The 24,546-nt window shown below is 48.1% G+C and overlaps 7 protein-coding genes across 7 annotated transcripts; 1 reads left to right on the forward strand and 6 right to left on the reverse strand.

The window, feature by feature from the left end:
* Positions 1-377: 377 nt before the first annotated feature.
* On the reverse strand, positions 378-1,050 carry BDP81DRAFT_481774 (uncharacterized protein). Its single transcript, XM_060594974.1, has 3 exons — positions 778-1,050; positions 673-722; positions 378-620 (listed from the first exon to the last, which is right to left on the reverse strand). The coding sequence occupies exons 1-3, from the start codon at positions 905-907 to the stop codon at positions 447-449; spliced, it is 354 nt and encodes a 117-aa protein (XP_060445012.1). The 5' UTR covers positions 908-1,050; the 3' UTR covers positions 378-446.
* Positions 1,051-1,825: 775 nt separating this feature from the next.
* BDP81DRAFT_320921 (FAD binding domain-containing protein) lies at positions 1,826-3,369 on the forward strand (the record flags this gene model as incomplete). Its single annotated transcript, XM_060584564.1, has 5 exons — positions 1,826-1,978; positions 2,037-2,754; positions 2,806-2,854; positions 2,909-3,098; positions 3,160-3,369. 5 exons carry the CDS (start codon positions 1,826-1,828, stop codon positions 3,367-3,369), a joined length of 1,320 nt encoding a protein of 439 aa, XP_060445013.1.
* An 896-nt stretch (positions 3,370-4,265) lies between these two features.
* BDP81DRAFT_350401 (MNNG and nitrosoguanidine resistance protein) lies at positions 4,266-5,833 on the reverse strand. Its single transcript, XM_060586198.1, has 2 exons — positions 5,018-5,833; positions 4,266-4,960 (listed from the first exon to the last, which is right to left on the reverse strand). The coding sequence occupies exons 1-2, from the start codon at positions 5,750-5,752 to the stop codon at positions 4,283-4,285; spliced, it is 1,413 nt and encodes a 470-aa protein (XP_060445014.1). The 5' UTR covers positions 5,753-5,833; the 3' UTR covers positions 4,266-4,282.
* Positions 5,834-6,777: 944 nt separating this feature from the next.
* Positions 6,778-8,492, reverse strand: BDP81DRAFT_481777 (uncharacterized protein). The gene is made up of 4 exons (XM_060594975.1): positions 8,226-8,492; positions 8,126-8,138; positions 7,613-8,087; positions 6,778-6,950 (listed from the first exon to the last, which is right to left on the reverse strand). Exons 1-4 carry the CDS (start codon positions 8,424-8,426, stop codon positions 6,947-6,949), a joined length of 693 nt encoding a protein of 230 aa, XP_060445015.1. The 5' UTR covers positions 8,427-8,492; the 3' UTR covers positions 6,778-6,946.
* Positions 8,493-8,626: 134 nt separating this feature from the next.
* Positions 8,627-10,563, reverse strand: BDP81DRAFT_489927 (major facilitator superfamily transporter; the record flags this gene model as incomplete). The annotated part of the gene is made up of 6 exons (XM_060595269.1): positions 8,627-8,937; positions 9,046-9,124; positions 9,208-9,225; positions 9,277-9,322; positions 9,375-10,319; positions 10,393-10,563. The coding sequence occupies 6 exons, from the start codon at positions 10,561-10,563 to the stop codon at positions 8,712-8,714; spliced, it is 1,485 nt and encodes a 494-aa protein (XP_060445016.1). The 3' UTR covers positions 8,627-8,711.
* Positions 10,564-12,144: 1,581 nt separating this feature from the next.
* Positions 12,145-13,621, reverse strand: BDP81DRAFT_320380 (MNNG and nitrosoguanidine resistance protein; the record flags this gene model as incomplete). Its single annotated transcript, XM_060584521.1, has 3 exons — positions 12,145-12,816; positions 12,867-13,549; positions 13,606-13,621. The coding sequence occupies 3 exons, from the start codon at positions 13,619-13,621 to the stop codon at positions 12,145-12,147; spliced, it is 1,371 nt and encodes a 456-aa protein (XP_060445017.1).
* A 2,331-nt stretch (positions 13,622-15,952) lies between these two features.
* Positions 15,953-16,432, reverse strand: BDP81DRAFT_320787 (ATP-binding cassette sub-family A member 1; the record flags this gene model as incomplete). Its single annotated transcript, XM_060584552.1, has 1 exon — positions 15,953-16,432. The coding sequence occupies one exon, from the start codon at positions 16,430-16,432 to the stop codon at positions 15,953-15,955; it is 480 nt and encodes a 159-aa protein (XP_060445018.1).
* Positions 16,433-24,546: the final 8,114 nt, after the last annotated feature.

A 24,546-nucleotide genomic window follows, 5' to 3' on the forward strand; every position in this document is an offset into this window, starting at 1 on the left:
CAGGAGGATGTGATATGAGACGGAATCAAATGCACGGAGGCGTAGCTAGATCACTAAGTGATAAAGACACAGGCGATGAGCTGTTTTAATGAATTAGACCAAACGATGCATGAGTTACAGGTATTGGTTTACAAGAATTCAAGCTCTCATCATGACCCCAGAATGCACTCCCCACCCCCTGAATTTTGGACGACCATGTGCATTGAGTGTTCCTACTCATGATGACAATTTGAGATTTTGGGGTGATGGATCAAACATGCAGATGCACGTTTCACACTTTTACTTTGTGAGATTCAATCCGTGAATTTCTTAATCGGCTCATCAACCCAGATGCACTTCACTCACGAAGAACGTTCACTGCGATTCTCACATAATATGGCATCAGAACTTCATATTTGGCATGTTTTAGGTTACTTATGTCATTCCATCTTCATGCTGTAGATAAACTAGCTCTCGAGCAATTGAGGCACCTTTTCAAGGAGGTGCTCAACAATTGCATCGGGCCCTCTCTCAACCTGCAACCCATGGGGAATGGCGTGGGTCTTGATGTTCGGGACGATTGACCTGGCGGTAGCCTGGATCTGCTCTGCCTCCTCCGCTGTCCACATTGATGCACAGAACTACGCGGATTTATTAGCTGAAGAGATCTCATTCGGCTGGGGTTACTCATACCAAGACGTCCGGCTTGTGCTCCTTCACTTTGATCTCGACCTCGTCGATCGCTATCAATAACATTAGCTTACAGACTTTACATTGTCAATGACTTATTTGACTTACTTTCGCAGTTGGCGACATAATCGATCGTGTACTGGTCCTTGAGCGCCTCGGTCATGCGGCCGACCAGTCTCTTCGCCCGCTCAGGTGCGGTGTTGACCGTGACAAGCTTGAAGGGACCCTTGGGCGCCATGGTGCGGGGTTGTAATGAGAATGAGGGGTGATGGGATAAGGCAAGTGATGACGTTGAAGATTATGATGATCAATCGCAAGGGCTTATTGTGAGATGATTGAGTAAGGAATGTAAATCTGAATGTCTTCCGATGGAATGAGCCGCGTAAGCACGTGATGTTGGTCTACGATGATGTGCCGCACCTTTCTCCCGATGGCCGCTGACAACTCCCATATATTCGGCAGATAGCGGCTCGAGCTCCGCCGAAGTCGCACCCGAAAGTAAACCCACAACTCGGTCTGGAAGCTGACTGTTCCATCACTTCTGAACCAGAGTTGGAGACAGGCTGGTTGCCATGCCGGCTTTGCCGATTTCGCCTCCAATTTGACCAGTACCACCAATCTCAATCCATTTTCGGTTGCCACCCCGTGACCTTTACCTTCATCCTCGAACCGGCGCCGTCTGGGACTCAATTCTTCCGGATAACCCGCACGGTCTCGGATATCCCGAGCAGTCCGTCCACCTGTGACCACCACCTTCAGCCACTGGCGTCCACCTAATTAGTAGTACCCCGTGGGACGCATCCCGTGCTTCCGGCTTATGTGGGGGATCTCCGGGGGTTGCATTAGGGACTTGCCGGCGCCCCTATGTCCGCGAAAGTAAAGAACATGGGTTGAACTGCTGAACCCAGCTGCAACCACCTCTTGAAGATTTGAGGATTTGAGGGTAAGGGATTCCTGCCATCGCGACTCGTCTTTCAGATTTTGGTCCTGTATCTTTGCCCGACCTGCATCTCATCGCCAAGCAATCTTAAAATGTTCCGTTGGATCAACTCGTGGTTCTCACCCAGCGCAAACGCAACCTCACTCAGCAGCAACGGAAACATGGCGGTGAGTTCAATCTCATTCATGAGACGGCTTTTCCGCGTCAATGCTAACGATGAATTTGAAGGTCACAGCGCACATCAGATCACCAGTCCAACTGGAGATCATTGTGGTCGGCGCCGGACTGAGTGGATTAGCCACCGCAGTAGCAGCCGCTTTGTCGGGACACAAGGTCACCGTCTTCGAGTCCGCGAAAGAGCTCCTTGAGGTGACCCCCATCTCAAAACCCAAGAGCCACGAATGAAGTTACTAATGTTGCTCTTCAGGTCGGCGCGGGACTGCAAGTAACGCCCAACTCTACACGCATTCTCCAGAAATGGGGTCTTCCAGACAGACTGTGGAAATCGGCATCTGAGCCGACGGATTTGGTGGTGCATCGCTACTCCGGAAAAGTCCTTGCATTGGAGGAGAACTTCAATAAGAACATCCGCGCAAAGTACCAGGCACCATTCATTGACCTGCACCGCGTCGATCTGCAGCTTTCACTCTATGAGCGTGCCAAGGAACTCGGCGTCACCTTCAATCTCGGCGAGAAGGTCGAGAACATCGACTTCGACATCTCTGAGCTCACGACACAGTCTGGGATCAAGGCCAAGGCGGATCTCATTGTTGCTGCTGATGGACTCTGGTCGCGGTCGCGTGCGTGCTACCTGAAGAAGGACGACCCTCCCCTAGCAACGGGTGATTTGGCCTACCGAGTGGTTCTCAACCTTGATGAGGTTACGGATCCGGAGCTGAGGGAGTGGATTCTGAAGCCTCAGGTCCACTTCTGGGTTGGACCCGGTGCGCACTGCGTTGGGTACTCTATGAGAGCGGAGAAGATGTACAACCTGGTGCTGCTTACGCCCGATGATCTTCCCAAGGGTGTGAGCCGTCAGGCAGGATCGATCGAAGAGATGAAGAGCCGTTTCGATGACTGGGACCCGATATTGAAGAAGTTCCTCAGCTCGGTTGACAGTGTTGAGAAGTGGAAGCTGATGCACAGTAAGTGTTTGTGGTTAGATGCATCAGTGCATGAGCTAACGAATTTCTTAGGAGAGGAGATGACTTCTTGGGTCAACGAGAAGTCCAACTTCGTGTTTGTGTGAGTATTCAAGCTCCTTATTTGAGATCTCAACCCTTACTAACGCTTGCCAAGCGGTGATGCATGCCACCCCATGCTACCCTACCTCGCCCAGGGTGCCAACTCAGCTGTGGAGGATGGTGCAGTCCTCGGACTGCTGCTCGGTCACATTAAGTCTAAATCACAATTACCTGCCGCCTTGAAGTCATACGAAAAGTTGCGCAAAGCTCGTGGCGAGTCTATCGTCAGGGAAACATTCAAGCAGGTCAGTCTTTATCACCAGATCTCAGGATATCGATCGTCCGACAGGTACTAACAATTCTTAGCGCCACGATTTCCACATGAACGATGGCCCCGAGCAAGAGGCTAGAGATCAGATCTTCCTGTCGCAACTCGGAAAAGAGCTGAAGGGAGCGTTCCCCAGCAGGTGGACGTGCCCCGAGGTGCAGCCCTGGCTGTACGGATACGACGCGTACAAGGAGGTCGAGGAAGCGATGAAGAGCGATCCCTTTGACAAGCCCCACGCCAACTTGTGAGCAACCAACATTTGAGTCGAGTCAGGAAACTTGGGCATTTCGGCGTACTGGTGGTAATTTTTACGGGCTTTGGAGCATGCCTCGGTAATCGGCATTTTGTGTATACCTAACTCTTTATTCCTCAGCGATAGCATACAGTCTTTTGCTTCACCTATCCTTCCATTGTGTTCGGTGTAGGTCACTGCACAGGTTGACGCCGCTCGCTTCGTCGAGCCCCATCGACACCACTAACACCCCCTAAGCCTGGCCCTGTACCCCCCTGTGGGACCCCCTGAAGGGTATTAATTACGATGTCAGACTTTTGACATGATGTTTGCATATTGACATGGTGTCAATCATTGGTACGTGGAAATTCTCCTATGCAAGACGTCACCACCAGTCCCCGGTACTGCCCTACTCGAACGCAACGGACGCGGTGCGTCGCAGCCTGTAAGGTCACTGAAGCCAACTCCACTGAAGACTTCACCTTACGACTGTTGCCGCAACATGGTTTCAGCATTAGTCTATACTCCTGCAGAACAATTACAGTGGCCACAACGCTAAATAAGCCCCGCCCACAGCGTTGTCACGAAGGCTTCAATCCAAGCTCAACGCACGTTGTTCGCAACCATTTTCCTGCATAAGGCGAAGTAGGAACATTTATAAGAAAGACACATCAGGTTCCAAAATCTTGACAATCGCGACACTAGCAATACATTTGTCCTGGAATCTCAGCGGTGGATAACAGGTAGACAGCTTGAAGGGAAATCCGATCAGCAGCAGACCGGTCTCCGGAGTGCAGCACTCGCTGTGAGCCACGAGAACAAGGTACCAGATGTAAGGATTACATGCCTGTTCGAGTGGTCCATTATTCTATGGGATGTCTTCGAACAAGAATCTATCAAAACAGTCTAGGCATCGAAGCTTCTGACTATCAAAGACCCCTCATAAAGCCGCGCTTTCTAATGGGCGGTTTTTGCCTCTCCGGCTTCTTAAACTCCTTCTCCCCGTCTTCGGTCTCAACCACATACCGATCCTTCTCCTTTTCTGCTATCCTATTGTCGTGTTCCATCTTCCATCGCATAAAGTAGCAGCAAAAAGGAAAGAGCACAGTGTTGACCACTGTCCAGACAAAGAGCACACCAAAGTTCAGTCCGATCTTAGAATGCAAGTCGAAGAGAAGCTGACGGCTGCATTCTACAACCTGGCGAAGTGGCCAAGCGTACCCCCAGTGGTAGAACCCTGGTGCCAAGTCCATAGCATAGAAGGAAGTCGATACGTTTGATATGACCCAGAAGATGAGCCATAGAGCCGTCCAAGGCTGCCCAATAATCATTGCCACGTTCTCGCAGGCGAGGCCTAAGGCTGACATGCCTACAAAGTTGAGCATCCAGTAGACCGGGAAGGTGCCGTGGCCATAAGCTGTGGCGCCAGTCGGAGGGGCTGGTTCCGTTGGCGAGGCGGGTGGTGCGCTGAAGGGAATTTGGAAGGCGAGGGATATCAAGCTGTAGCTGAGAGAGATAACGAAGTAGGCGACGATTGTGGCTAGCCACCTCCATATGATGAGCTGCCAGAAGTGTAAGGGTGGATGGCCCTGAGGCTGAATGTATTTCTACGGGGGTTAGCAGATGTACATGCTTCGTATGATGCGTCGATTCTGGCAACTTACTGAGTGAATTGGCAAAAAGAAGGAAAAGGAGAAAAACGCCATGATGATTAGATAGATAAGACCAATGCTCACTGCAGGTGTAGCAGTAGCAGGCTGGAAGGGGCGTAGATCAATCATCAAGGGCGCGATTCCAGGATTGACGGCAGAAGAAGCTTTCGCGAGGTTCTCTCGACTTAGAGACGTGTTGGACATGACGGTCCGGCCCCATTGCTTTCCAAACTGTTGAGTGAATTGCTCCGTGAATTGGGTGATGAAGGGTGAAATATCGCTCTGGTACGTCGTCGAATCTCGCGCGGTTTGTATGATGATCTGAACAGAGCCTGCTGGATCGTAGTTTGCATCCCCAGTGGAGACGGCCTCTTGCAGAGCCGCCGTGGCATTGGGGTGTATGATTACAGCCGCCCAGCTGTCCCAGTCGTACACGGCCATCCTCACAGCTGTCGGGTCGTTGTTGAAGTGTGAAGGCGGTAAGATCGTCCATCCCAGTGACGGGCCCGGCTTGTCTAATGACTTCTGCACGGTTTGTACGACTGTCGGCCCAACAATGGGTTGTACGGATTTGTACGGGGCAACCTGTCCATCAAAGTCGACCACATGAACGGTGATTGATCTGAGGTTTTCCTCAGTGCGGAAAAGAACGGCCCAGTACATTGACAAGACCGCGAGGATGAAAAGGAACAGAATGGTGATTGTCTGGATCCATAACCGAATGACGTGGGCGCGAACCTTTCTCATCGATGGGTGCCAGAACCCAACGGAGTGGTGAGGTTTCTGGTGCCGATGATGGACGCCGTTTTCCTCGTTGTCTTGGCTGTCATTCTTTGAGTGATCGACTTCGGTACGGGCCGGTGAGGGCGGCGACGGAGACCTAGCCATTATTCTCGGATGGGCGAATTAACTTCCTTTCTGCAGACAGAAAAGCATTTCCCCTGGTTGACGGTCAGATGGCTGCAGTGGCTTGAGACACACTCAGTGAAAATACCGAAGCGGCCATTGGGATACGCCTTTTCCGCTGTCAGCGTCTTGACTTATGTACATATCTTTAACGTTGTCAAATTCTACATCAAATCCGCCGGCGCCCAAGTCGATGATGCGTGGTGGAAATGATTCAATGAGATGATCAAGTACCTGTTAACAATTTTGTCGTTTTACGTAGGTCGCTTAGCCGTTTTATTGGTCCAAGCCATGTCGATCGCGTTCCAGTACATTGAGCTGTCGATTTAGCCCCAACATGACATCAGAGTTCATGGAGTTGCGCTAGGAAGAACAGTACCCCTGTCGAAGGTAGGTTAGTAGTATTTGTGAGTAAACTCCCACGGATTTATCGGTCTTCGCTCTTGCTTATCTAGCGCCGTATCTCGAAGGGTTTTGCACATTGCACCTTTAGCTTGGGATTCATATCTCATCTCTCGATTCGGTTACGGAACCTCGATCCCGGCCGTAGTCGAAAGGCCATACTCGAGCAAAATTAAGACCAATAGATGCAGCCTATCTCGATGGAGGCTATCTCTACTATACACAATACAAAATCCCACGTCATCAGAGGAAGCCAGTCGTCAATACTAAGGCGTTTTGAGTTCATAACCAGTCAGGCCAGTCACGTGTCTAGACACTGAGCTAAGGTGGGACAAACATAGCTTTATATTTTGCACCGACAACTTTCCGAGCTATCACACCCATGCATCTGAAGTGTCCCGAATCTTCTCCATCGCTATCTTCCAAACCTTAGCAAACCGTGAAGAGGTCAGCTCGGCCGTGACCTTCTCCCATTTCTCTGTCCCTTTCAGGCGACTCTCCGCTGGAAGACCAGCAACGATGAAAGATGACGACTGTGGGATAGTCGGAGTTTCGCCGGCAGCCACGTCCATCAGAAGACACGCATTATGTGGACCTGGAGCTTTGAATTTGAAGAATAGACAGAAGCCGGTCTCAGCTACTAGATTTTGGACGTGTAGATAAGGGACTTCATCTTTACCACTAGTCTCAATGTCGTAAGAGAGCATGATTGAGTGGCTCCACGGGCCACTGCTAGCCCATCTGTCCGCTGGGAATGCCTTGACAGTGTCGTACCCATGATTCTGTTCTTGTGGCAACTTCACCACAATGTGCTGCGCATCGGAATCCTTACCCCAAAGTGACTCCATGTCTCCCGGATCTTCAGCCCTGACAAGAATAGTCTCAAGCTTCGCCTCCTTAACCCAATCATCTGGGACAGAGACAAAGCCTAGCTTGTGACTGCACCTGTAGAATGGTTCGAGATCGCTCGTTCTCTCCAGGTAGAGACCGATATGACGACCCGCTCTGCGACAGTTGAGTATCGCTATCGTGCTTGTTGGTGAGAACCTAAAAGAGATTCCTGCGGCCGAACTAATCTGCTCATTATTATCTCCGGGAATAAATGAGAAGCCATATTTTGAGCTGCTCGGGTCGAGTATCGGCATCTCGATCTGGATGCCTTTGTTGGTGAACGAATACGGTGCCACGCGATGGTCGGCATCAATTCTGGTGACGCCGTTAGACTGATCGAAATAGGATGGTGACTTGGCGAGGGAACCAGTGTTTCGAGAAAGTCTGTCTGAAGGTCCAGGTAATAACCAGGCAAATATTGACTGGTCATCCGTCCGCTTCATGATCTCTTCTTGAAGTCGAATGAACGCCATTTCACCCTCGCCGTACAGTAGGGGCATGCTGACCCCGAATAGTCCAAGCAAACAATAGGCCTGGCCTTCGATTCTGGTTGTCTTTCTCTTTGCAGCCCAAGACATTCTCTGAGCGATGCTATACCGACCTAAAATTCCGTACTCGAAGAACTTATGGTCGATGCCGGTTATCTTGCCCAGAGGCTCTCGCATCTGATCGCGAGTACCAATTTCGTACCAGTCATCTGAGTAGAATACGACTGTAGAGGGGGCAATGAGCTCTTGAAGCGTCCAACCACGCGTAAACCACCGACAGTCCATGAAGGTCTTAGAGTAGCCACCAAGAACGTCAACATCTTGCTCGGGGACGTCTTCGAGGTACGCATAACAGACACGTGAGTTCTGGTACCAGACCCACATAGAGTTGATGGCTTCCGTCAACTCAGAAGAGCTTGTTTGTCTATGCAACAAGTGTCGATCCACTGAGAAGTCAGTTCATGAGAGCTTTCTAGTTGTTGCGAGGGCTCCACGCCATGGACGTCACATACAGGTTGCAAGGGTCTACTTACTATGTAATCAAACCCATCCGACAATGCCTGATTACATGCCCCGATGAGCTTCTTGTAGCCCTTCAGACTAGGCGCTTTTCCGGCTAGTAGATCCTGGAGTGTGATTTCCCCCGGACCCCAAGTATGGGATAGGATAGCATATGGTATGCGAGAGTGATTGAATACTCGTAGTTCTTCCGTCCGCGTATTCAGGAGCCGCATTTTACTTAACAGGATTGGATTCAAGCCAATCAAAGCATATGGCGCACATAAATTCCGGTCTTTTTGAAGCTGAACAGGACTGGTCAGATCGAATGCAGGGGCAATCATTTACCTAAATAAAGGATCAGATGGGTTTACCCAATTAGGACGATGCAGTGTTACCTGAATAATCTATCACGTGCAGCTACTAGGATAAGTAAGCTAGCTATGCACATGTGCAGTTTTGTAGTACCACTCAAGTTTTGATTAAACCCTCAGGCGTGCTAAAGTACTAGGCTTGTTGCCTTATGACATGTAGCGGAATGACGGATGCCTGTAACCCAGTTGGCTCTGTTCAGCTTCTGTCCTGCCATCCAGGCGGTGATCCCTTTTTCCAGCGGCTCTTGTTTTGTTCTCATACAAGCAATAAAATATGCCGAATATCGCGAGTAGAACGGTTAGACTCTGTCCCACAAGATTGATGGTGTGTCCAGTGTAATATTTCGGAGCGTCTTTGAACGTATAGGTCCACCTGTCGTAACCATCAGTAAAACTATAGACATGGAGATAATTGTTGCAAACAAGAGTCAAGGGCTACGATGTCATAACCGCCCGATAGGTTTGTAAGACATTTACTTACGTCGCAACGATTCCACCCATAGTACCAATGGAAACAACGTAGGCACTCGTTACTGCGCGAACCGAAGGGCCTGCCGAGTCTGTTGTCGAGTGTGTCAGCTTGTTCCACTTTCCCTACGTCGACCGAAGGTCATCGCCAAATATTCGTTGGCACTAGACTTACTGTTCATCGCCCAACTCACTGCAATAGTATTAGCATAAGAATTGCATTGCAACAAAGGTGCAGACTTACAAAACCCTGGGCCACCTGGGAAAGCACCTGCTGTGACGAAGAAGACCTGAAACTATTAGCAAACCTAATAGGCAAACAAAGCGACAGGGAATGCTTACACCCATATATCTAATGTTAGCATCGGTCGCGAATCGCAAAATCGCGAATCCGATCACGGCAATCATCGAAAACACAGCGAGGTAGATGCCGCGTTGACGTGTTCGATCGCTGAACCACGCGATGATGATGGCAGTGATAGCAGCCACAACGTAAGGTGGTACTGAGTACAACTGCGCTCTAGTTGCTGTCCAGCCCAAGTCGGCAAGAATAGTCGGCATAAATACCGAAATTCCCTGAACGGTGATGTTGATTAGGAAGAAACCGAATGCGCACGTGTAGTTGTGGATGCAGAACACGGCTCGCTTCATGTCGGAAAGAGTGACTTTCTGGTCAGCATCGGCCTTGTGCTGGCGCTGCAGACGTTCTACCGCAATCGCTCGTTGTCGTTCGTCGAGGAAGTAAGCCGTTGCAGGATTCGTCGGCATCCAGAGAGGCGCAAACCCTCCGAAGAGGATTGTGACGAATCCCTCGAAGAAGAAGATATTTCTCCATGTATGGATAGGTGCGCTGTCGAACCCCCACTCTGGAATGCGAGAGAGACCAGTGGCGAGCAGACCGCCAAACGCGCCGGCTAATGATGCTGCTGAAATGAAGATTCCCAGGCGCAACAAAAGCTCCTCTCTCTTGTAAAAGCTGCTCAGGAAGAATGAAAAACCCGGCATGGCGCCGCCTTCGAAGATTCCTAGAAAGGCGCGGGCCACAATGAGTCCTTCATATGAGCGAACGAAAGCCGTACAAAGTGAGACAAGTCCGAAGCCAACGACGAGAAATGGCAGGTAGAATCGTGGTCCAACGCGCTTGAGAACGATGTTGCTCGGCACTTCGACGAGGAGGTAGATGATGTAAAATATAGACAGCGCCCAGTTGAATCGGTACCCTTCAAGGTTGATATCCTTGGCCATGCCCTGGATCCTGGCATTTCCAATGTTCGCTCGATCCAAGAACTGTTCCGAAGTCGGTTGGTAAGTAGTGACGTGACAGGCGGTTGATGTTCCACGGAAAGGAAAAATCACATACGCAGAGAAGATACAAGGTTGTCACTAGTGGGACAGTGTGCCAGTCGAGCTTGCGCCTGATGACCTGTTCCTCCGCTTCCGTCCACTCCAGCTGTACGGGCTCGTCCGCATACTGGATAGACTCGGACTTGACGTCGACGGTCGTCGGCTCGTTGTACTCTGTTTTAGACATCATCAAAAGTTAGGTCCGTCATGGCATTGAGAAATGCTCTAGCGCCAGCAACTGAAGAGGGGAAAGGAGGGAAGCTTACGTTTCTTATCAAATTCGATCGGTATCTCGTCTATTGTGGAGAGCACCATCTTGACAGCTGGCTGAGACGATGCTCGGAATCCTTTGAACGCAGACCTTCGGAAAATGCAACGTGGAGGGCTGGAAAATTTGCCAAGCAGCCCGTGGATGCGACGTTGAAAACGGCCAAGCCCATTTAGTGTAGCTTGAATGAGGGGTTAAGGTAGGCCGGCCCCTATTATTATCTATCCAAAGCCACTAGAGAGCGGGAAGCAAGTTTGAATAGTTTGCACGGACAGTTAATCACCATCAGACTTTCTTCGGCAGATGTCTATTGCATTAAAGCCCAGCCCTGTCCGGGGTGCCCTTCATCCAATGACCCAGAACCAGTTGCCTGTCAAGGATGGCACGTTCGGCCCAAGAATGCGGGGTACGGGAGGAAGAACACTTGGGCCTCTTGAGTTTTTGGTCTTCTTCACAGCTCGACTCAGATTGAGTCGCATCGACGTGGGCGGCGGTGGAACCGAGGGTTGGCATTTCGCTGTGGTTTGAGCTGAATATGGTTTGGAGTCTGTCACACCCGTCTAGTAAGTCCGCTTTCGCAACCATGGGTCTAACTTCACTCAACCATCTGAATTCTGAGGCAAAAGGCCTTTCCCCACGTCGCAAGCCGAAAAGGAAATTTGGTTACCTTTTGCGAATTGGTGTGTTCCCTGTTACAGTCGATGTTTTCACCGACCGCGTGGCTCAGCTACTTTTCATCTGGACCCTTCGGAACCGAGTCGGTTGCTGACAACGGGTTTCGCTACTTTGACGTCAAGACCGTCACAAGATGACAGAGCACAATGATAAAGTCAAGTCATTAAAGTATGTCGTGTAACTGCAGGCGTTGCTGTTGGGCATGCACCCACAAAGGCTTAGGCCAGACTTCTCGGAAGGGTTGTTACGAGTGCAACTTACCTAGATCGTGGTTAGCAGCATACCCACGCCGCACTCACGCAGCCCCCATGCAACCTTCAACTTTAACTGCCTTAGAGGATCAGAACCAAAGTCCCCAAGAGTTACCAATAATTATGTGCACACAATAAGCACTAAGGTGTTCATGTACCATCGCACTTGTTTGTTGCCAAGGCGAACGAAGACCTCTCTAGATGGTGGAATAGGGTCGTCAGATGTTCGTGCACGGCCAATGGTGCTCCGCTAAGGATGCTTCGAGTGAAACATGCGCCGAGAGAGTCAATCGCATCATCGGTTCCAAAGTCGGATACAAATGCACGTCAAAACGAACGGCCGTCCAATTGCGTCTAAGCGTAGGTAGGTTCACAGAAGGGTCCTGAATATGGCCCATGGGTTCATGGGCAAGGAGAGGAATAATGCCATAATTCGCTTCGTTATGCTATGACATGTCTAAGCTGATAACGTCAAATGTAGCTGTGTTCAATCTTCTGCATGTTGAGCTTGCTCATTGCGGAGGTAACTCTGGGAGATGCAACTCTAGTCCAGATTACGGGCCAGGTTCTAAGCTCACAATGCTCGAAGAAATCCCCTCTTCCGTCTCGGTGGTTCAACTCCCGGCTGCTTGGGAATCTGTTTCTCAAAGTCATATCTGTGCAAGTGAAAGTGTGGGAGTTTTGTCTCCTTGCGACGAATCTCTTTTTCATCTTTCCATCTCAAGATGTAACATGCTGGCACGAACAAGATTGTGTTAACCGACACCCACGCAAACAAGACGCCAAAGTTGAGGCCGATTCGCGAGTGCAGGTCAAACAAGATCTGTCGGCTGCCTTCAATCACATGATGGTAAGGCCATGCGTACGCCCACCGGTAGAATCCAGGCGCAATATCAGGAGGCCAAAATCCGGTCAAGGTGTTAGTGAGAGTCCAAAACGTTAGCCACAACCCGACCCATCGTGGACCGATGACCATTGCCATATTCTCACAGGCCATTCCAAGTGCCGCCATACCAAAAAAGTTCAACAGCCAGAAGACGATGAATGAAGCTTTTCCGTACGCGTTGGGATTCTTGGCCACCTCTACCGCCGAAGCTGGCGGATTGGAGAAGGGGACTTGAAAGACAAGTGAGATTAGACAGTAAACGAGCGAGAGAAAGAAATAGGCGGCCATAAGCGACAAGTATCTGCGTATGACGTAGTGCCAGTAGTGCACGGGAGGATGTCCCTCAGGCACAATGCATTTCTAAGTATTCGGTTTAGTTTTGCATCAAAGCATTGAAAGCTTGGACTTACCATGTCATCGGCGAGGTAATAGGTGAAGCCGAGATGGGCAATGAGAAAGCTTAGCCCAAAGGTTACTGCGGGAATTGCCGCCGGCGGTCCAAACGGTCGGAGGTCCAGCATCAAAGGTGACACCCCGGGATTGACGGCGCTTGCAGCCTGCCGCAGAGTCTCCTTTGTCAGGGACTCATTGGCCATGATCATATCACCCCATGTCTTGCCAAACGTTTCCGTCAAACTTGACGTGAACGAGGTCAGGCTTGGCAAGATGTAGCTGTACGTCATAAACGAGTCCCGGCCAGACATGGTGATGATTTGGACTGCGCCTGTCGGGTCGTATGAAGAGTTGCCGATTGAGACTGCCTCTTGCAAAAGAGCTGTTGCGTTCGGATTGATGATGATTGCAGACCATGCTTTAAAGTGATAGACCGCTTCGCGAACTTTCATTGGGTCGAATCCGAACTCGTTTGCGTCGCGTATTTGATATCCGATTGAAGGTATGGGGCTCCATAGTGTCTCGTTGGCTAAATTGATGACTGTCGGACCTACAAGTGGCGTGATGTCGCTGTAGGGAGCGGATTTGCCATCAAAGTCGACAACAAAACAGACGAGAGAGGTGAGGTTCTCTTCAATACGAAATACGATGCCCCAGTAGAGACAAAGAATGAGGAACATCGAGAAACAGATGATGAAAGCTGAAAATGGTGAGTTTTGACAACCAATCAGCGAGCAGAGCTCTGACACGACTTACTATTTCTGCACCACATTATGGATATATGCTTTCGTAACTATGCAAGAGCAAGATCAGTCTTGACGCTGATAAAGTTTCCGTGGCTGAGTCTAAGGTAAGCTGCACTTACTGTTGCCAACCCCGGGTCCCACCAGCTGACTGACTGCGATGGAAGGTTCTCATGCTCAGGTAAGCGACTTTTCATCCAATTCCCGACAAGATCTGCCCTTTGAGTGTCGAGGCTATTCAGAACGCTTCTTGACTGGTCCTCTCGGGAGGCTTGCGCGGCGGCGCCGGGCTCTCGGCGACCGCCGTTGTCGACGTCGGTATCGATGTGCATCTCGAAGCCCGCACTATTTTTGTAGTAGTCTTTCAAAGAGTAGAAATCTCCAACTGTGTGATTGAAAACTTACTTGGTTGTTGAAACGGTTGTTTTGTAGTTATGAGCCAAGTCGCCTTTCGTTGTAAAACCTCCGGCAGTGTGGTTGTGGACTATGATTGACAGAGCTACCCACAGTTCTGTGACCTCACCAGCATAAACGGTGGAGATGAACAGCGGACAAGTTAGTCCGGATGGGTAATCATTCGTCATTTATGTGTCCTGTTACATGCGTTCCTTGAGTCAACGTTGGTTATGTCCAGTCGGCCGATAGTCTATACGGCGGGCCATTTGAGTGATCGCCTCTCAGCTGAAGTCCAGGCTCGGTTTAATTGAATCTCGATCAGGCGCCAACTCGGCCTCTCCCTAAGCACACCAAAGTATTTCTCACAATCTCTGCAGGCCATCGAACTGTTCCAATCGAACAAATCTAATGGCCCAATTTTACATGCAGGAGTCACTGGGAATGTGGCCAATCTGCTCGATTGATATGTTGGTCATTGTCAAGGAGTCTATCCTCAGCATATCTGTAAAGTGGGTTCGTGATGAGTCTCGACTCCCTGCATTATTGTTAAGACCTTGACGTCAGAAAGATGTCAACTAATTACAGTGGAGCAAAGAGCCTTCAAGAAGTCTCCTCGGTAACTCGGCTCGGGGCTTTCCAGCAACTCTCACAACGCGTATAGTAAGGTACAATATGGTGGGTTGCGGCAATGAGCCGGAAGAATATGTCCGCAAAGTAGCTTTGCGTACGGGCATTGAGGTTCTTGTATGTGGCAAGATAGAACGAAACTATCATGAGCAGTTCTGGTTTGAGGTGGAGCACGCCGAGATAATAACCCCGGTGCATATGAGGAAGTGGTGGTGGATGAGGAAGCTCTTGCATCACCATAGTTGGAATATCACAGGATCGAGATGGCCTGCATTCCCAGTCAGGAGAAAGGCGACCATCGATACTGTCATCTATCCGGAACGTTGGCTCCTTCACAGTCACGCGCGGAGCAAAATGGGCCAGACATCCACTGTTGGTCTAGTGTCTTGAGTTGAACCGAGAACAATGCGATACTGCATTTCGAAACGGTCTGGAAAGATCACGGGCTCTCCAAATGATCTCTATCCCATCGAGTGCTGTTGGGCTACAGATACATTCACAGAAGGGATCCTGACCACTCAGGGGCAGCCAAGAGTTTTCTCGACCAATCAATGGCCCTATTTGAAAGGTACTTCGGTTGCCTATGTATTTTGAGTGTGATAGAGGTACCAGCAACCATCAGAGTTACAAATCGCAACCCCCCCACACTGCTTGCATCCTGACCTCGTCTTCTTTCTCCTATCTCTTCGCAAGTTCCGTGTGACTTCGCCTAATGCTATTCGTTTGTTGTCACAAGACAAGCAAGCAGAGGGCTTCCGTGATACCCTCGTATGTTGTTGCCATGGAATAGAATTCTCTCTTGTATCAGTGGCCCTCTGGGGCCGGGCCCGTTGCCTCCCATGAACTAATGGCCCAAAGCGCTGAATTAGCTGGGTGGAAAGGGTCCTTCGCCATTCGTACTGAGAGTTGGCCCGAGCCCATTCCGGCTCGCCCTAGAGCTGGAGAAAGAAGCTATTAACAAGTATGCCTCATTCCAGCGAAGGTGGTTCATGTGGGCGTACAGTCGCGCTATCACACTTCTCGGGCGTACAGTCAGCTGTACAGGCGCTTGCGAGGTCTTCAGGAAGTATCGCAACGTTGATACAGGAATGTACAGACCCTTCAGAGTCACTATCGTCGCTCGAGGCCATCGTGACGAATTGGCATGTGTAGATAGGCGATTTTGGTGGTGAAGGGAAGCCAGGGATTCCTAGGGGTAAATGACGTACTGTCATGTATTTCTGATGTGATGGGTTAAGAGTGGGTAACAGAGTGGAGCAATGTATCTGTAGCCCAACAGCACTCGATGGGATAGATTTTAGAAGGCAACATGTGCATCATGAAAGAATAATGATTGGCTAGAACCCAAGTAAAACCTTTCGCCAATTGATCTTCTTCTTCCCACTCTCAGTCGCCGCCGTTCCGTACCCTTCCTCCTGCACATCATGTTGCCCGACAATGGAGAGAAACACGTCGTTGAGCGTGGTCCGACTGACGCTTTGATGCTCGATGCCCAAAATATTCTTGTTCTCCTCCAACATCACGATGAGTTGCCCAATCGCACTCAGTTGGCGGTTCTCCCCACTCTGATTCGCGCCTCTGCCCTGAAGACTCTGCTGAGATTTTTGCAGCACGTCCGACGCCGCGATTGAGAATCGCAACTGACCGTGATATGTCTCAGGTTCCACTCGAGCGGAGGGAAAGCGCTGTAGAACCCATACTAGCATACGATCCATCTCTTCCGGCGTCGAGTGTGGAGCAGTGCGACTGACCAGATGTACATATAAGGAGTCCCCGAAGCGGCTCTGAAGCTGCTCAACTTCACCAAGGGCCAACATACGCTGTGCAATGATGCCAGCCCGATTCGCAAGCGCATCGGCCTCTTCCATGCTGTGCGTTGTCAAAAGGATAGAACGGCCTGGCACAATAGTGCTGAGCGTTCGCCACATGATGCGCTTCGCGGCGGCGTCCAGGCCTGAAGATGGCTCGTCAAGCAGAATCACCGACGGGTTTCCTGTAAGGGCGATGCCGAGGGAGAGTTTGCGTCTATTGCCCCCTGAAAAATGTTGCGCCATGACGTTGACATGAGCATCGAGGCCGGCTGAACGCCAGCGCTGCCGCTCGTTCCAATAAATCCAATCGAGCCTCGATTTGACTAATTTGACCACTTTTTCCCAAGGATTGGTTACGTTGAGTAATTGGCCAATCAACTAAGCCAAATATAAGGGCACGTGACCCTTCTTATTGTTATTATATTACCTAATTAGGTAATAAGTAAAGCTATTTATACTAACTAATATTACGATCCTGGTATAAATAATCTAACGTCTCCCCTATGTTACGAGCAGGACAAGGCAACCAACTGTGGCACAAAGCAAAAGCTTCGATAATGATGACTCCGGCATCATTGTCCCTTGTTCTGCATTATATAGCTACGCGCCCACAGTGACAAGTTGCGGCGGGCGTAACACCCTAATAGGCAGGATCTTCCCCTTTAGCCAGTTCTTCATTAGCTATAACTGGCCTATTATCTAAGGCTATATTAAGTACCGTTGAGACGTCAGGGTCAGCTTTGCAGTACTAAAAGCTCTCTCGTAGTTAGTAGCTATAATAGGGATAGAAAATATATCGAGGGTAAGTGTTACGGCCAGCTAGTCGTAGGGGTAGTTTGCAGAAGTTGAGGCTGCGGAACTGGTAACAGTATTCGTAGTCGGGGATAGCTTCAGGGAAACTATGTCTGTCAATCGTAAGGTAAGGTAAGGCTTCGGTGATCAATCGTAGTCTTGTCAAGGTGATAGCTGAAAGCGGATGTTAATCCTGATACGAAGTTAATTGCTGAAGAAGCTATGGGAAGTCTGTCCTAGAGCCCGGCTCGAGTCCATCCTATATACAAGTCCTGGTCCTGAACATATCCCTTGTCAATGATCAGTTCCTCTGATCGGGTGAGCGCTCATTGTTTGGCATGAGCGCTCATTACTTAGCATAAGCGCTTATGGCCCTACTATAGTCGCTCATAGCCCTACTATAGCCGCTTATATCTTATCTTATTATTACGTGACTTATACCATAGTTCTTCCGTTCCGTAAGAGGGTACCTAGTATCCCTTATCTCCTACATATATAGTATATTATAACCGCCGCAAGCCTACGGGGCAGGCCCTATTCTTGGTTATGCATATTAGGTCGTAACATCAGCTCTCCCTCTCAAAGATCTAGTCCCGTAGACCTATAAATAAGTAGTCATAACCCAGGTTAGGGTTCGTTAAGTTTGTTATTTCTTATGCTAATAACATAGGTAAAGAAGTTTCTACCGACACACTATCGGTTTCTTATCTGCGTCGCTTATATCGTTCCTTAAAGATCGCTAACTAAGGTACCAAGGTCATACCTTATTATCGTTATCGCTCTCGCGGTCTTCGTTATAAGATTTTAATAAATTCCGCTATCTATGGGGAGTACGTTTATTCGGGTAAAACGTCAAAGGAATATAATGCGTCAAAAGATACGATTTATACTCATAGGTTTTCTTTTCTTTTCTCCCTTTGGGTCCTCTATTGATTTCGGATAGTTAAAAAAATATTAAATGAATCTCGTCGTCTAGACGATAAAGAGGAGAAGTCTGAGGAGCTTTTTCATAAGCATATAAAGGCTTTACAAAGGGCTCAGGCGGATATGAATGAAGTTCTTGCTCGTTTGGAGCGTGTTCGGAAAGAGAAGAGGATGGTGTTTAAGAAAGGTCGCGTTGCCTCGGAGGTAACCGACGAGGGTTCGCCAGTCGTTATCCCTGATAAATCGTCCTCTGTTCGGGAGGCTCAGTTTATTGACGCGTTTGGTATGGTTGATTAGGACGCGGTGATAGTTAGGAGGTCCGATTTTAACTTTGATTTCGGTACTCCTGGAGCAGTTCCCGAGAGTTCTGGAGGTTCGTAATAGGTTCTTATATATTTTCCTCGTGTCTATAGTTTTTCCATTTGATCAGGAATTCTCGTGTCTCGTTCCTGACCCTGTGGTCGATAATTCGTTCGACTTCATATTCTAGTTAGTTTAGTTCTACAACGATATAATCGTTCGTATGCGAACCTCGTGGTGCTAGCTCGAGGAGTAAGATATAGAATACCGGGTAACACTTCATTGTGTCTGGGAGTCTCAGTTCGTAATTGACTGGTGAGACTTTCTTAACGATTTCGAAGGGTCCAAGCTTTTTATAATCTAATTTGTCGCTTAGTCTTTTCGTCTTAATGTTACGTCGAAGGAGATAGGCGCTATCCCTCTCTTCCAAGGTTAGTCCTCCAATCCTTAATCTATCGGCGTTTTTCTTCATACACTGCCGTACAAACTCAAGGTCCTAAGAGGCCTTCTTCTAGAGCTCTCTAAGTTTTATCACGTCGGCCACGGCTTTTACGGCCTATAGTCCCTATCGTACTTCTCTGTACGCTATTAGCTAGAATCCGTAGTTAAGATAGAACGGGGATTCTCTCGTACTTTCGCCAACTGCGCTATTATATACGAATTGGGCCATTGGTAGTAGCGATACCCAATTATTCTAGTCGTAGTTCACATAAAAACGAAGTTATATTTCGAGGATTTGATTAATCCTTTCTGTCTGTCCGTCGGTCTACGGGTGGAAAGAGGTTGACAGCTTATAGTCTACACTAAGTTGCGAGATCAGGGATCTCCAAAACTTAGCGGTGAACAGCTTATCTCTATCAGAGACAATTTCCTTGGGTAGACCGTGGTTAGCAACAATAGTCTTAAGGAAGGTATATGCCAGTTCCTCTATATTGCTTGCTTTTTTATATGGTACGAAGTAGGTGAACTTGGTAAGTCGATCGACGATGACTAAGATACTGTCGTACAGTACGTTCGTAAGTGGCTCTCTGGACTTTGGTAGTTTGACGATAAAGTCCCATGAGATTGAGTGCTATGCTTTAGGTGGTATCGGAAGCGGTTATAGCTCTCCATAGGGCTTATAGGGGCTGTTCTTGCTTTTCTTATAGATGTTGCAATCCTTGATTGCCTCAGTGACTTCTGCTCGTATAGCGGATTTATCGTAGTACTGTCGAATCCGTTTCCATGTTTTTGTGACGCCTTGGTGACCGTATGCCTTAGCGCTATGAATTTCCATAATGAGCTCAGGGGTCATTCTTCCAGTCGGGCTGGTATTGACCTTCCTAGCTATCGTAAGGAGCTTCGTAGTAGGTATAAGGTTGTTATCGTCGTCGTGTTTGAGGATAACCTGTGTTTCCTCGGGGACCTTAACTTCGTGGTCAGGTCTTCTGCTGAGAGCGTCGGCTCTGCTGTTCTCTGAACCTTTTCTATAGATGATTCGGAAGTTAAATTCGGAGAGGAATTCGCTCTATCTAACTTGTCGTTTGTTTAGGTTCTTATTTATCGTAAAGTTTATAAGATTCTTATAGTCTGTATAGACCGTGACTTCATACTTGGTTCCTAATAGCTATGGCTTCTATTCTCAAAAGGCTTCGATTATAGCCATTAGTTCCTTATTATAGATTTGCCAATTCAATTCTGCTCCGTAGAATGCTTTGGAGTAGAATGCGTAAGGGTAAAGTTTTCCTTACTCGTCTCGTTATCCTAGAACTGCTCCTATAGCGAAGTCTAAGGTATCGGTCTCGACTTCGAATAGTGTCCTTAGATCTGGGATCATAGTGGTTAGTTCGGAAACCACTATGTTCTTGACTTTGACGAATACTTCCTCGCATTTGTCATCCTATACGAATAGCGTATCCTTTCGTGTCAGGTTATTGAGAGGTCTAATTATATTGGTATAGTTTTTGAGGAATCGTCGATAGAAATTGACGAATCCTAAGAATTCTTGAACGTTCTTGACGTTCTGAGGTGTAGGCCAGTCTTTGACTGTTTCTACCTTCGATTCTTGTATATGGATTTTTCTGGGTATGATTGTATATCCGAGGAAGTCGACTCGTTGCGTATAGAAATCGCATTTATCAGGTTCAGCAAAGAGTTTCGCATCCTGTAGTTTCTGGAATACCTTATAGACGTATTCTTTATGCATCTCTATGTTTGGGGAGAAGATGAGGACGTTGTCGATGTAAATAACGACGAAGATATCTATATATTCTCTAAGGACATGGTTTGCCATTGTCTGGAACGTGGCGGGTGCATTAGTGAGTCCAAAGGGCATGACGAGGTACTCGAAGAGTCCTCTACGTATTCGGAATGCTATTTTCCATTTGTCTCCTTCCTTAATTCGAATCTAGTTAAATATTTCCTTGAGATCTATCTTGGTAAACTATTGGGCTCCGTATAATAGATCTCTGAGCTCTGTGATGAGGGGTAGGGGGTAGCAATTCTTTTTAGTAATTACGTTAAGTCCTCTATAGTCGATTATAGGTCTCAGTTTCTTCTTCCCCTTCTTTAGGACGAAAAGGAGTGGTGCTCTAGCGGGTAATAATGAGGGTCTAATGTGCCCTTTTACGAGCTTTTCGTCGATATATTCGTTGAGTTCTTCCTACTCTTGTTAGTTTATAGGGTATAGTAGGTAGAACTTTGGTTACGTTCCTTCTTTAAGTTCGATCTCTATATCCTAGCTACTATGTTCTATTAGTCCTGTTACTTCCTTGGAAACGAATAGTTTGCTATACTTCCGGTACTCCTCGGGTATAGTCTGGAGTGGGTTCGATCCCTGATCGTCCGTGCCGGGTGCTAACAACCTAGTAGGCTCTACGTATCTGACGTAGGCAATATATTTCGTCTATTCGTCAGGTGTTGCGTAAGACTCGTTTGAACCCTATTTCTTAGGTCGTTTAGTGACTAAATCTATCCATTGGATATGGCCATTCACCCAATCTATCCGTAAATTATGCTTTCATAACCACGAGATTCCTAGGATGACGTTGATATTTCCGATCTCCGTGATGTCGTACTAGAGTTATTCTAGATAATTATTGACGTATGTCGTAAGGTATACGGTCTCGCGAGTGACAAGTCCTTCGTCATACCCAACTCTTTCTCCTTCTACATTCTATAGGGTATAAGGTTCTTCCTTCTATACCCATGGAAGGTCTAACCTGTTCACTATCTTTAGTGATATAAAAGTTCGTTGAGCACCGCTATCGATAATCGCGCACATATCGTGTCCGTTTATCTGGAGTCTCACTCTCAGATGTTTATTGTTAAGATATATTATTAAGCATAGGCGCTTGTCCTTGCTCTCCGCCTTTCGGTGTCTCTTATCGATTGGCGTTTCTAGTTTTTTTGTCATTCTCTTTCTCAGTCTGACGTCTTATTCGATTCGTTCTTGATGTTCTCTCCAAGACTTTGCCTTGGGTACGTAGTAGATTTAGCACTAGTCGTGTCTACAGTCGTCCCATTCTACGTGTTCGCTATTTAGGCATTCTATAGGGAAATTTAGATCAGGTCCAAAGGTTACCCAGTTATTATCTTCGAAGGATAGTAGTGTCCAGCTCGTGAGTTGGTCATCTACATAAACATCCTTAATTAGCTTATTATTGATTCTTCGTAAGTAGAATCGAGAGTCTCTTTTAGGTGAGAGGTGCCAAAGGCACCTGTCGTCCAGGCATTCTGCCTAGAAGAGTTACTTATGAAAGGGGTCCTTGGGGTCGAGTAGGGGGTGATCCTTAGGCGTATAAGGCGTTACTAGGTTCTTCTTACGGTCAGAAGTCCTATAAAGTTCGACCGTCTGATCGTCGTTATATAGGTGAATATGGTTGCACCGAGATTCGTCGAGGTCCTCTCCAGAACTGGTGTTGTTAACGCTAGGCGGTGCCTTATAATCGATCTCCGTCTAAGCACGTCGTCGAGCGACGTTACGAGGTTCGTCCGAATCGTAGGGTAAATTTTCACCTTTGTCAAATATATATAAGCTAGAACCAAAAGCCGGTTCTTGGCTATCTATTCGGAAGTCGATTCTTCCGTTCTCGTTCATTCCGAAATCAAGGTTCTTTCCCTTGATGATTTCGATTCCGTATTCGCGGTCGAGGTCTTTGAGTTCCCTGGCTGGGATCTCTTCTTTTAGTTGAAGTAGGGATTTCTTGTCCTTCGTAATTATTCTTTTCTAGAGTCTTCTTCCGATTGCTACGAGTGTTTGAGCTCGTCTCGGATGGCTGCTAGGTTATGTCCTGACGGCTTCGTAGGCCGTGGATAATGTCTGAATATATTCCTTGTTATGATCCTCCAGGGTCTTTGGTCGTTGCGTGACCTCTTGCCTGCTTGTCATAGCGAGGGTCTTGATGCTGGCGGGTTCCTTAGGGTACTATCCCGTGTTTTCCTTACTGTCTTGATAGGTAAGGTAGTTGTCGTCCTAGTATACTGTCCAAGAGAGTTGCTTGTGAGGAGTTTCCTTGGTAGCGATCCTGATCTGTTTCTCGGGTACAGGTCGCTGCTGGATCCTTTTGGGTTGTTGATAGTTGCGGGATATGTGTCCTGGCTTGTCGTAGTTGTAGTACCTGAAGACTTCCTTCTGGTACGGTTGTTCTCGTTTGGCCATGCTGAGGTCCATCGGTCTATTATGGTATCTATAGGCCGTGGTTTATCGGTTCTGCTAATGGTTATTTTTAGGGCGGTTCTGTCCTTGGAAGCGCGGTTAATAGCGTTTCCTAGTGTTTGCTTGCGGGACTTGTTTCCTTTCCCTTCGTCGTTCGTAAAGTCGATTATTAAGCTTGATAGCTAGTTCGACGTATTTTAAGAAGTCGTTAGGTCTGTCTTGTTAAGATAGTTCGTCCTTGACTTCCTCCTTGAGCCCTTTATAGAACATGAAGATCTTAGCGTTATTAGAGTAGTTAAGTCGGGCGTAGATTCGTTTAAATTCTACGGCGTAATACGAGGCTAATCCTTTCTATCGAAGGTTTGAGAGCTCTCGTTCGTATTATCGTTCTTCATCTGGTTCTTGGAATAGAGATAGAAGTGCACTTTCGAATCCGTGTAGTCCTTCGAAGATACTTTAGGTCTCTGGCTTGAGAGTGTCCTAGTCGTGAGTTACTATAAAGTCGGTAAGATATGGTTCAAACCATGCGAGGGCTTTTCCCTTTAAAAAGGAGGCGGTATGGATAACCTTCTTGGCTTCGTCCTTAAAATTTATTCCGTAGAAGCGTTAGTAGGCTCTAACTTGCATAAGGAATCCCTTCAGTTATCCTAGGGTTCCGTCAAAAGCTTAAAATAAGTTGAGCCTAAGCTTCTCTCGTCCGTCATGCAGCATAACGATGATATTAGCGGCACCGTAGAGAGTATTAACCTTCTCCGTAAGGTAGTCCGCTTCCTTGGTCTTGTTCTTAAGTCGCTCTATAGCATTATTAAATATCTATTATATCATGGCGATATCGGAGTCGTTCTTCTTGATCTTCTTCTATAGGGCTATATAGTTGTTGTTGTTGTTGTTCTATTTAACGCCATGGCGGCAAGGGCGCAGCCGCCCTTGCGGCAGACCTCCCGAAGGGTATGTGGCGTGAAGGGTCGCAGGCTCTAGCTATATACTATATAGTACACGCCGTATCCTGACGTCCTCCAAATCTTGCTCGTGAGCTACTATGTGTTCTGTCCATCCCTAGTTCCCACTGGTGCCCTAGTTCCGTTATAACCATCTGGTTTCTTAATAGAGGTAGTTTGTCGTTTGAAGGATAGGTTATGACCTATCTCCTAGTACCGCGGGCAGATCTTCTGGAAGAAGTCTGTCACGCAGAGGAAGACCTGGAAGCCTTCAGAGTCAGTGATTAGCCCCTTGAAGTAGCGATCGAGGGACCCTATAGGTCCTACGGGCTCCTGGCGGCTGTAGGGGTAGAGGGTGGGCCACTGTTGCCTCCTCAGTAGGGTCTTTCGGCAGTAGACTAGATGGTCTGCCTCCTTAACCCACCCACAGGAGCAGGTGAGTAGTGCTTCTGTGTGGTTAAAGCGTTGGTGATATTGTTTAAAGTCCCAGTGGCCTGACCGTGCCGCGAGGAGGTGATGAAGGGCAGCCC

This window comes from Colletotrichum phormii (assembly GCF_030913505.1).
Source record: "Colletotrichum phormii strain CBS 102054 chromosome Unknown BDP81scaffold_11, whole genome shotgun sequence".
Taxonomy (NCBI): domain Eukaryota; kingdom Fungi; phylum Ascomycota; class Sordariomycetes; order Glomerellales; family Glomerellaceae; genus Colletotrichum; species Colletotrichum phormii.